The sequence below is a fragment of the Stegodyphus dumicola genome, chromosome 2, assembly GCF_044657685.1.
Source record: "Stegodyphus dumicola isolate Sdum_Otavi_A_Nest chromosome 2, ASM4465768v1".
Lineage (NCBI taxonomy): Eukaryota > Metazoa > Arthropoda > Arachnida > Araneae > Eresidae > Stegodyphus > Stegodyphus dumicola.
Window position 1 is genome coordinate 108,749,421 of NC_140769.1, and position 12,805 is coordinate 108,762,225.

The 12,805-nt window shown below is 32.6% G+C and overlaps 1 protein-coding gene across 2 annotated transcripts in view; it reads right to left on the minus strand.

Annotated features, from left to right (window-relative positions):
• The window catches only part of LOC118192473 (beta-glucuronidase), an 83,934-nt gene extending 71,459 nt beyond the window's left edge, over nt 1–12,475 (minus strand). Inside the window, exons 1-3 of one of the 2 annotated variants that reach the window (XM_035363461.2) lie at nt 11,943–12,475; nt 3,128–3,307; nt 2,832–3,007 (exon numbers count right to left, since the gene is read on the minus strand). In XM_035363461.2, coding sequence (XP_035219352.1) covers nt 2,832–3,007; nt 3,128–3,307; nt 11,943–12,134 — 548 coding nt within the window. In that variant the 5' untranslated portion in view covers nt 12,135–12,475. The remainder of the gene's footprint in view (nt 1–2,831; nt 3,008–3,127; nt 3,308–11,942) is intronic. The other variant, XM_035363460.2, reaches the window with a different exon arrangement.
• Nucleotides 12,476–12,805: the final 330 nt, after the last annotated feature.

Genomic DNA, 12,805 nt, shown 5'->3' on the forward strand with positions numbered 1-12,805 from the left:
AGAAAATAATGAAGAGCACAAATTGCAAAAGTACCAAATTTACACCCTTGAACTGTTTGTTGGTAATAAAATGAAGACTAAGGAAGACGTAAGGATCAAAGAAATATTAAAAAAAGAATATTTGAATCAGCAAATGCAAGAACAAGAGGATATGAGAAATGACACTTAAAAGAAACGTGTTGAAATTACAAGAATAACATAGAAAGCAATTTAACGAGAAGAAAATAAGAAGCAATTTAATGAGAACGGAAAGAAAGCCTTAACTCTACAAGATAAACAAGCACTATCCAGAGAACCCAACATGGAAGAAGATTAAAATCGAATCCCAAATTTTGCAGTCCTTATAAAATCATGGCTATTAAGCCAAACAACTGATATAACATTGAGAAAGACAGATGTCATGACAGACCGAACATGATCACTGCAGCTGACTACATAAAGACCCTTATAATTTTATTTTGATTTTTAAAGTTTTTTCCTTTTTAAATTTTCTTTTTCCTTTAAATGTTTTCAGATGCTATAGATGCTGATGTTCTGGTTGTGAGGTCATAACTGGAGCACGATGACTGGAGATTTGGCATGCCTTCCATCCCCATCAAAAGATGGTGCTATCGTCATGTTCTTGCTAGGACACTCCCGTTGGGAAGACAGTCAATCACTTCCAAAGAGAGACAGAGTGCCACAGTGAAAAGATGCTCATGAAGGAGCAAGATGGCAGGCTATGAATAAATAGCCTCCAATTATTGTCTCACTCACAATTCAAATAATTAACGACAATCTACAGAGGTTAGACAAAAATATGGAAACATATAATAAAATGTATGTTTGAACTGAAATGTGTATTCTTGCAAAAGCTGTTGATGGCGCTGGTGTGTTTGCTCATTAATGCCACCTGTACAACATCCTTAATACGTTGCAAGTGTCATTCGTTATCGAGACAGTGTTCTGTGCATTTGTGAGTGCATCATGTTGGAGCTAAATGAATTTGAACATGGGCAAATTGTTAACATTGCTCGTATGGTGAGTTCTGTAACCAAGGTAGAAGTGTTTGGTGCTTCAAGAGGCACAGTATCTAAGATTTTTATCTCATACAGGAAAACTGAAAAAAAAAAAAAAAATGTCTGCTAAAATCACAGTGAGGATGAAAATGTGGGTTGACTGATCATGACAGATGATCAATGAAGAGGACTGCAATGAAAAATAAGAGGACTACAGCAGCAAAAGTGACTGCTGAACTGATTGTCTAGCTTGCAAAATCTGTCAGCACCAAAACAATATGAAGGGAGCTCTACAAGCAGAGTATTTTGGAATGAACTGCAATTCAAAAGCCATAAGCAGAGTATTTTGGAATGAGCTGCAATTCAAAAGCCATTCATCAGTGATCAAAATGCTTGTAAGAGGAGAAATTGGTACCTGGTCATAAAACGTAGACTGTACAGCAATGGAATGTCATTTGGTCTATGTCTTGCTTCACACAGTTTCCAACTTCTGTGGGAGTTTATATCACATGAACACTGTTCCAAGTGTATGTTAGAGACTGTTCGCTGAAGAGAGTGAAACATGGCAGAGTTCAGTCATGGTTTGGGCAGCCATATTGTGGTATTCCATGGGACCTATCATTACTGTGCAAAGTCACATTACTGTGAAGGATTATGTGACAATTTTGGCTGATCACATCCACCCCATGGAACAAATTTGTTCCCTTATGGTGATGCTGTATTCCAAGATAACAGAGCTCCTGTTCATTCAGCTCACATCGTCCAGGACCGGTTTTCTGAACATGAGGGTGAACTTTCACATCTACCATGGCTACCACAGTCACCAGATATCAATATGAGACTTCATGGGCTGTTTCTGAGAGAAATCTGCATGAGCACTATCCATCACCATCATTCTTAATTGAACTTGTCAATATTTTACTGGAAGAATGGCAGAAGATTCCCTTGCAAAGCATAAGAGACCTCTATTTATCTATTCCTAGAAGACTGCAAGCTGTTTTGAATGCCAGTGGTTTTCCTACACCATATTAGCCACAGCAATATGTTTTTATTTCGGTATATCCATATTTTTGTCCAACACCTGTATGTAACATGAGAAGATGTTACATGTTACTGACTCTAATTGTGCATGCAGGCATCAATTATGACCACATCTACTTTTTCGCCTACCCTGTAATGTCTTAAAACACCCACTGTAGGTAAGTATTGATAAATGTGTGTGCCTACAAAGCTGGATTTTTTCCTTAATTTTAGAAGACTCTCACAAATATAGCATTAAAATTTTCTAGCTAACTTACATAGCTAAGCTTTGTACTGAAAATTTATATAGGTTATTTAAATCTTATAGCATCAGGTTATACATCAGTGTAATTTCCTTTAAATCATTCCATTTATTTTTAATTAAAAATTGTTGTATTTATTACTATTCAAATCTTAAGGTAACAAAAATTTAACATTTAAATTTTAATTCTAAGACACACGACTTTTTTAAAAATTATGACCTTACCATAAAAATCTTTTTTCTAATCTTAAAAGCAATTTTATATTCATTCTTTAATTGTTCACAGAAGAAACTGTTTATTATTCATCATTTAAATAATTAATATATTAAGGAAACAAACATAAGATTTTATAAACATTTGTCTATCTCTTTGTAAATCAAAAATGAAAATGAAAAATTTAATATTTCCCTCATTTTAGAATTCAAAATAAATTTTTATGCAAATTATATCAAAGACAAAAATTACTTGACTTTGAAGAAAATTTATTTTTTAAAACAATTACTTTGCTTTTCTAAATTAAAAAAGAAAAAAGAGCAATATAAATACATACCCATCCTTCACATGTTTGAATGTCTTACTACCTTGAGGTATAGTTTTTGTGGAAAGTGTATTATTCAAAGCAACAGTAACCTGATTTGAACCAGCAAAATTCAGATATTGAGTGACTTCAGATTCAAATGGCAGGTGTCCACCAGTGTGATTCATTATGTTGTGACCATTTAAGAACTAAAACAGAATTATAACTAGATCAATGCACACTTAATTCTAACAAACTCACAAATTTTAAGATACATAAAAAAATTATATATATGTATATATATAGAGAGAGAGGTTAAAATATCTCACCACTATGGTAAAATAATGTGCACTTTCAAATCTCAATACTATGCTAAAATTTTCCTTCCATCTTTGAGGCACATAGAAGTGTTTATCATACCATGACCAACCAAGGTAGTCTCGAATTGTAACATTCTGTGTTATATCATTGAAGCTGGATGGAACAGGCATTGGTATAATATCACCAGTCTAGGAAATAAATTAAGTATTAAACATTTTTTAATTTGACTGTTATACTGACAGATTAAAAACAGCAAGTGAAATAACATTTTATAAGAAAACGTCTTAAAAATTTAGATATTAGATTAGATTACATAAAAAATCTATTTATATTTGTTTTATGTTCAAAAATTTCAAAAAAAAAAAAATGCTTATAGGGAGTTTTATTTGAAATGTAAATTTTTGTTTCTCTCTGATTATCTAGCCCTGATTTCAAGATTTGATAGACCAAGACAATGCTTTTATATGTTTTCATGTCTACAGGTAACAACAGTCAGCATTAACTTTGGCATACAATGTGCATTTAAGTACTTACGTGGATTTACCAATTTTATATTTAACTGTCATTCAGTGAACAGTATCCATTAGCTGTAAAAAATATTGCATATAGAATTTTTCCCCCTTATCAAATTCCTTGTTTCTTGTAACCTTTTTCTTCTTATTATTATTTATGAAAAATAATATCTCTAAACTATACAGATAACTAAACAAATGTTTTTTGCAAATATGTGACTCACTAGCAACTCCTACAGTCACCAATGACTTTGAGACCTTTCATGAGTGTATGAATATTTAAAAATACCTATTTTTTACCTAATTTGCCTCGACCACACATATTTATTCAAACAAGAATTCTTGACACTTGTAGAAACACTTTGGACATGGAATGCCTCTTTAGGTATTTGGCACAGACTAGCTGTCATTCTAATTTGCATAGCTTGAATCCTGAAAACATTGAACCATAGAACTATCGGTATCATCTGATATCCCAAGAAATATTTGTTTGGTATCTTTATGTTCATTTTAATGATGCATCAACTGCATCCAGTGCCGCTTGTTCTTTCACATTCCTCTTTTCCACAAAAGTTAGAGACATTTCTGTTTTTGTGCTGTTGTCCTCCCTATGTACATAATCATCTATTTTTGTTAAAAAAAATCAAAGAATTGCGCATAATTGACATCAAGTAGTCTTGGCATTTCACTATGGTCATAATCATGATAGCTTAAGAACAGTTGAAACTTCAATGTAATGTAAAAAAAAGAGGGCAAGCTCCACAGATACATTACAACTTACTTTGCACCAAAAGAAATGCAGTCACATACCAAAAATCCTCACAACCTCACAAAATTTAAATATTCAGATTAAAACCGCAACGGGAGAACAAAATACCGAATAAAAGAGAAATAGTGACGTCATAGCAGAAATACTTACCAAATCCTTGACATTACAGTATTTTTTTTTTTTTTTAATGTAATGTAAATGGCTGGTGTAATGTATAGCCATTTGCTCTGTTTATTGAAACTGGGAACAATGATAATGAACTTCCTGGTTTAGGGTCAGAGCAGCAAAGGTTAAAGAAAAAAAATTGAATCTGTATTCGAAAGAAGACAAATGAAGCTTTGAAAGAAGATATCAATGAATGGATGATGTGTCCAGATGAGCCAACATCGGCATATCAGACGACTGACGATGAAATTCTGTTTTGAACTCGACACAGCGGGAAAATGATTCGGACAACAACATAGATAGCGCATTTGATATCATAAAATATCTTTAAATGAAAGTTTAGAACATGGAAATATCTATAATTTTTAAAACAACAGAGCAAAAGATTCTGACTATATAATTTACCCCCCAAAAAATTAAAATTTCTTTCTTCTTTACTTTCTTTTTCAGAAAGAAGTTTGTTTTCTGAAAAATGTTTGAAATATGTAAAAATGTAAAAAAAAAGGGGGGGGAGAAATTTTATGCTTTAATTAATGTCCTTAATGATTGTGTACGTCTTCACTTATTTTGCACTTTTAGTTTCAATATTATGATTTATTTTCCTTGTCCTAAAATCTGCATAATCTCTGGTCCCAAGCATTGCGGATTTCTGGTCTTCTACTGTACAGTACAAAGTCCGTAATCTGGACTCGTCAGAACTTCAGCGATTCCGGATTTGGGATTTTCCCGGATATTAGATCATCAATTTAAATCCAGTATGATGGCATGAAAAAATAATAAAATTAAAAATATGAAAATGTGATTTATGAAATAATGAAGCATTTATGATCTAAAGGTTATCAAAATTTACCCGAAAAAAAGCTGTATATTTATTTATTTACTTTATTAAACATTTCTTTGAATGTAAATTGTTTAAGTTGCTCCATTTTTTGTGGTAATACTTCTTCTTCAATTCTATAGACAGACATAATCTCTTGTTCAGTTACAAAGCTCCACTGTTCAAATCCTGTGGTTTCTGTATCAAGAATTCCTAACTAATAACTAACTTGTCAATAAAACTTTTTTGGCTTTCAATCACCTCTCTGTCACTTTCTTCACTATCAGTAGTGGTATTTTCTGGATTTAGGACCATACTACAAATTTCACAATACATTAATTTATTGATACAGTACAAAGTCTGAAATCCGGACGTCCATTATCCGGAATGATCTAAAAAAAACTACCAACAACGTTTCCTCATAGACTTTACTGCATGTGCATTTGAGTCTCCCCTCCGCGCATAATAAAACATCTGGAGAGTACGTTTTTTACACTTTTTTTTGTAAATTTTGATACTCTTTAGATCATAAATACTTCATCATTTCATAAATCATGATTTCATATTTTTAATTTTATAATTTCTACATGTCATCTTACTAGATTTAAACTGATGATCTATTATCCAAAAAAATCCCAAATCCGGAATCGCCAAAGTCCCGACGTGTCTGGATTTCGGACTTTGTACCATAATTGGAGCACTGTGATCACAAAGAAAAACTTTGTTATATCATCTTCATTTATTACCGCTTCTCTGCATTTCTTTACAAAATCCATTAATTGGAAAAAGTCATATCCAAAAGCCTTCAAATTCGTGGATATCATCCTAACCATGAAATATGGGTAGCTAGCCATAAATTATGCCAAGCATTTTCTAAAGTATCTGAAAGCACATCCTCCCATGATCTTTTTCTGAAATGACCTGCCAATTTTTTTCCATATTTTGATTCTACGACTCCAATTATGCCAAAATGCCAAGTTTTGTAAAACCCGCACGAGTACTTTTTAAAAGTTACCTCTAAAAATGTTACCCCTTGATGTTAATTGAATTTGATATATACTAAACTAACACAGTGGCATAACAGCGCGATGTTCCACACAACAGATTTTATGCTAAAATATTTCAAAAATTCTTGACTTGTCTTGCCAATATTCAAGAAATTTAACATAAATTTTAAAAATGTGACTTCATATTTGCACTTCAGCAAGTGCACTATTCCGATACCTATAGGATGAATGAAGGACTTGGTGGCAAGAATAACACAGATACATTATCCTTCATTAATACTTCAAGTGAAATATGAGCCAAACAGTTATGTACAATCAGGAAAATTTTTTGCATCATCAGCTAAGCCAACTGAATTCAAACCAAGTCTCGGGTATTAAATAATTTTCAAACCAATCATACATGTCATCCATCCTCTTTTATTTGCATGATATATAACAGGAAAATCGGCTGATCTTTAGAATATGGTAACTGGTAGTTTGGCGACATTTTGGAGGCGATAAAGGTTACTACCTGGGACTTTGGTAATAATGTGAGCAGTAAGTACTCAGTTCCGATTACGCATTATTTTGTGTGAGGGAAATGAGAGATCATGGGATATGTCATGTGATATTAATGGAGGAATTACGGTTCTTTAATCGGAAAAGGGGGGAAATCGGGAAAAAATGTGGAAATTTTGTATTTGGCTTTATTCTGTGTTGTGTGAAACAGTGTTCATTAATTTTTGGATCCCATGGCCCTAACTAAAGTGAATTCGAAATGGGTATTTAGTGGGATTGAAAGGGGTAGTAAGAAGTGGTTCTTTAAGGTTATGCGAGATAGAAGTAAAGATGTTTTATTAAGTTTATTTATTTTACTTGGCACCTTGCTGTGAACTATAAGTATGATTTAAAGATCCTGAAACAGGCGCACATACGCTTGCTTTTTATTTAGCGGATGAAATAAGAAAAGTTTATCGGACACGTAATGAAGATAATGAAGATTCTGAAGAGAGAGATTAGGTAAGTTAGTATTTTTTAATTATTTGAGGATATTATTTTTATGCATTGTTCTAAATGTAAGGTGGAAGTAAAGTAATTTTATGTTTGTAGGAATTTGGTATACGTTTTAGTTGAAGTAAAACGTGCATGGAAATAATTTAAATATTTGACACTAAGTACTTGTAATGTTTGCGGTATTAATTCGTTTGGTGATCGTTTATAATATAATAGATAATTTAGAGGTAAAAGTTTTTGGATATTTTATTTATTTTATACGTGGAAATGTTCATATTTCGAAAGGGTATATACTTGTTCGTTATTAGGTAATTTCATATATGTTCTTTTTACCGGGTTTAAAGATTCAGAAAATTGTCATGCATTTTCGTGAAATTTTTCTAATTTATGAGAAAAAAAGGAGTGTACATGGATATGGTGAAGAGTGTGCGCAATGCCATTTTTGTGGCAATTCTGGGATTTTTTTTTCTTTTTTTTTAAGTAAAAATAAGTCGACGTGTACATGGTTTAGTGATATTTTAATTAAATGATAGTTATTTTGTGAATTTTATGTTTGTAGGAATTTGGTACAGTCAAAAGTCGTTAATCCGGACTCGTCGGGACTTCGGGGATTCCGGATTATCGATTTTTCCGGATTATAGATCATCAGTTTAAATCTCGTAAGATGGCATGCAGCAAATTCTAAAATTAAAAATATGAAACCATAATTTATGAAATAAAGAACAATTATGATCTAAAGGGTATCAAAATTTGCAAAAAGAAAAAGCTTAATATTTATTTGTTTACTTTATTAAACATTTCTTTCAATGTAAGTTGTTTAAGTTTTGCTTCGTTTCATGTGATAATACTTTCTCTTTAATTCTATTGAACAGACATAATTTCTTGTTCAGTTTACAAAGTTCCGCTGTTCAAGTCATATAATTGCTGTGTCGAGAACACCGACTAATTTGTCAATCGAAATTTTTTCGTTTTCAATAACCTCTGTCACTTTTCTTCGCTATCGGAAGCGAATTATAATGACGAGGAACTTGTTTTAAATCATATCAATGAGGGAGCATATCGAGATGAAATACTACATTTGGTAAGGAATTATAAGCCAAAAAAAAATAAAACATCTGCGCTGAAGATAAGGATAGTGCTGACAGATCAACTTCCCAATTCATTACGCGGCCCGCCGTGCCGTTCCCCCCGCCGAGCAGCATGAAATTGAATAAACAGATTTCGGATTTACAAAACATACTTTCGCTTTAGATCCTTTACATATTAACAAATATATATCGGAAATTCTATTTGATATAATCAAAAGTTTAAACTTACTTTTATAAAATTGCTCTTACAGTCTGCAAAAATAATAAGCCAGAACCACTTCGAAAATTAAGGAACAATGCAATCATCAACATTAACTGAAATAGATAATTATATAATTTTAGCTTATACGTCCATTATACATAAAACGCGCACGCGAAAACGTATTCTGCACTTGCGCACGCTCACATGCGCAGTCATAAAAGGTCTTACACGCACGCGGTAAACGCATATGTGCATGTGTCAACGCGGCGCATGCGCAGAAAGTTTTTAGTTTTGAGGTCCGGATTATAGATCATTCCGAATTATGGGTGTCCGAATTAACGACTTTTGACTGTATACGTTTTAGTTGAAGTAAACGTGCATGGAAATAATTTAAATATTTGACACTAAGTATTTTTTATGCTTGCGGTATGAATTCGTTGGTGATGTTTATAATATAATAGATGATTTAAAAGGTAAAAGATTTTGGATATTTTATTTATTTTATAAGTGGAAATGTTCATATTTGGAAAGGGTATATACTTTTTCGCGATCAGGTAATTTCATATAAAGATTGAGAAAATTGTCATGTATTTTCGTGAAATTTTTCTAATTTATGAGAAAAAAGCAGTGTACATGGATATAGTGAAGAGTGTGCGCAATGCCATTTTTGTGCAATTCTGGGATGTTTTTTAAGTAAAAATAAGTCGGCGTGTACATGGTTTATGTGTATGTGTTATTTTGAAAAACGCGTAAGGAGTATGGTATTGTACACTTTTCCCAATTTTGCAGTGAATATTTGTATGATCAAGCAGTTTTGTTAAATAAAATTTCTAGCATAAGTGTAATTCGGCTAGTAGATTGTTGGAAGAAGTGTTCAGTAGATAAAAAGAAAAGAAACATGTCTTTACTTCGTGAAGACAAAATGGCGGCGGGAAAAAAAAATAGAGGGTTGCTGTAGGAGAGTTGGTCACCAAATTTTCGCCAAAAAATCGCCAAGTTACCATAACGTAAAGATTAACCGGAAAATCTTTACTCCTTTAAATGCTCAAGGTCACTTTTTTTTTTTTTTTTTCCGATTATGAAAAGTTTACACTTAGCCGTTCTTGCAGCACTTGCACATGCTAAAATTGTTAGTCTAGCTTTGGAATCTTTGACATCAGTTGCAGCCTTTTCTGTAGAGGTTGTCAAGGTATTTCGCGGTACATATTGCCAGAAAATACAAGTTTCATCTATGTTGTAAATTTATCCTGGGGCTAACGTTTCACTATTAATGAGTCCTTGTCACTTTATGCATTCCTTTCACCAGGTCTTTCTATATTTTTGCCTAGCACCTGTAATAACAACAAAAAGGCAGCTATTTATCATAACTTAAAAAACATTTCTGTTGCCTACTAGAACATTCAGTCTGTGACAAGATACAGTACTTATATGTTAAATAATTGTCGTTCATGTGTTATTCTGTTAAATAATTGTCGTTACAGCGGAACCTTGGAGCATGAATGCTTCATTTCACAAACAAATTATCCGAAAAAAAAATGTTAGTAAAAGTATATTTACAGGTACCCCTAGGCGAAAACTGGTGGTACATGGATACAGAGTTTGTGCAATTTTTTGACTTGTTATTTTGGCTTTGTGCAGCGGCAATTTTAGCACCAAAAATCACCGCTACACAAAGACAACATAACAAGTCAAAGAATTGCACAAACTCGGTATTCATGTACACATTGACCTATTTTCACTTACAAAAACAACACACAATTGCACAAACTAGGTATTGTGCACTTCCTTGACTTTATCCATGCACACATTGACCTATTTCCACTTATAAAAACATCAGAGAATTGCACAAACTTGGCATTGCACACCCCTTTGACTTTGTCCATGTACACATCAATATAGTTTCACTTAAAAAGTCAAAGGAGATCCCAATTCTAGGTAAAAGTATATTTACGGAACATTCAACTACTCAGGTTACCATAAATAAAACAACAACTTGGTGATAAACGAAACAACAACTTGGCACTCAATGAAACAACAACTTCACGATAATGCAAGGGGTACCCTTCAGTCTACTCTAACCAAAATATCTTGTATGACAAATAACATCTTGAATTACAAATACTCAGGCCAGCAACATAAAACTTTCTAAGACGTTCTGAGATAATTTATGCCACATAGTTGAAGCTCAGGGTTTACAGAAACATAATAATATTTTCCTTTGCTTAAGCCTCATTAGCTAATCCTGACAGCAAGTCACTTACAGGACCATGAATTTGTTCTGGGGGAAATTACGTCTAGAATGGGTTGCATACAAAAACTTTTGAGATATTTCACTCTTTGGAATTTTTTTCATCTGTGATAGTATGTATCTAGGCAAAAACATGGGTTTAGAAGTTAACAATAAAGATATGAAGTTGTTACTAGAAGGCCATAAAAATTAGCTCAACAGAAGCTACCACTGCAAAAGCAGCAACAAAAAAGGCTATTGTAGAAGTGAAATTTGTGCAAAACAGGGTAAGATAAAAGGTTTTTCACATAACAATATCATTCTGCAGAAGCAGTAACAAGTTACAGCATAAATATTTTCAATAAAAAGTTATGTATCAATTTAGAAACATTTTAAAAAGTGCATAACAAATCACATTGGAAAATTTTGCATGATGCAGAGGCTCAATGAGTTCAAACAGTATCAGATGATGCAAAAAGAAAGAAAAAATGAAAGAAGATACCTGCTAAAGTGAGTTACCTAATGTATTTGTGAAAGGGGAGACTTCATCCAAATGTTAAAATCTTCCTCATCATTTTCCACTCATGCCATCTACTCTCTCTTGTACAGATACAGCAAAATGAAGTTAAATTTTCATTTACTTTATATGTTTGTGTTTATCTTTGTTGTTTTATTTTTTAAAGTTTTATTTCAACTTTAAAAAATAAATCAACTTGTGCACCGAGTACTGTTGTACAGTTAACACTATCAAGCATCTGTGGTCCAAGAATGAATTAATCCATTTTACACTGATTCCTTGGGGAAGAATTGATTTACAAACATTTTGGTTGACAGATGAACTTCCGAACGAATTAAATTCGTGTACACTTAAAATTTTCTCTCCAAGCTAAATTGATTTCAATCAGGTTATAAATATCATCAACATTCTACACAATCCTAAGATATCATTGATAATATTTTTAAATACATAACTGATAACTTACTGTACTACTTGGCATTATGATATAGTAGCATGTATTTAAATTTCTATGTTAAATTATTACCTCTTGCAATGGATATTTGAACCATTCTTCTCTGAAACCAATGTCTTGGTCCTTCTGGTGACAAATTTTAAAATTCCATACGCCGTCTAAAGTTTTAACTTCTCGAGTAGGTGATTCTCTTGGGTACAGAGCAAAAGCAAATTTTCCTATTAATATTACGCACAGAATGCTATGTTTCCACAATGATTTCATTTTTAAAATGGAAGTTGACAATAATCTCAGATTATTGATTTAAAAAAATGACATGCATGAACTACCAAAAACATCGGTCACACTTTAAATTTCTTAAACAACGTAGAGTGAATAACTTAGTTTGTTCATAATACGAATTGAAACCGCCTACAATCAACACAAGTTATCAGACTTAAGAATCGATTACATTCAAATATTTGTAAAGTTAGAAGATTATCTTCTGATTAACCACTGAAGGAAGAATTTAATCAGAAGATTAAAATTCTTGGCTAAATCGCAGAATAGGTTGCATCAGTCGATGCTGTGTTTACTTCTCTTATGCTTGGACCATGGAGGTAGGAAAGGGAGGAGGGGCCATTCCGCGCTAGAAGTGAAGCAACGCTTTGAAGCTTGGGTCACCAGACGGGGTGTTCTTTGTTTACATTCAGAAGCTCGCTTGACAAGATTCTGATAATATTTCGACACACGACAGTTCCATAGAAATCGAAAAAGGGACACTCTCACATGAAAGAAACATTCATAGTGTAATGGATAATAGCAATTTGTATAGTTTACTGACATTTACGCAAAAATCACATCTTGGTTATTTTTCGATAACTAACAACAGCGATTTTGATTATGAATTTGTTTTATAAAATTCTAAGCTGTTGCACTACAAAAATATAGATTTT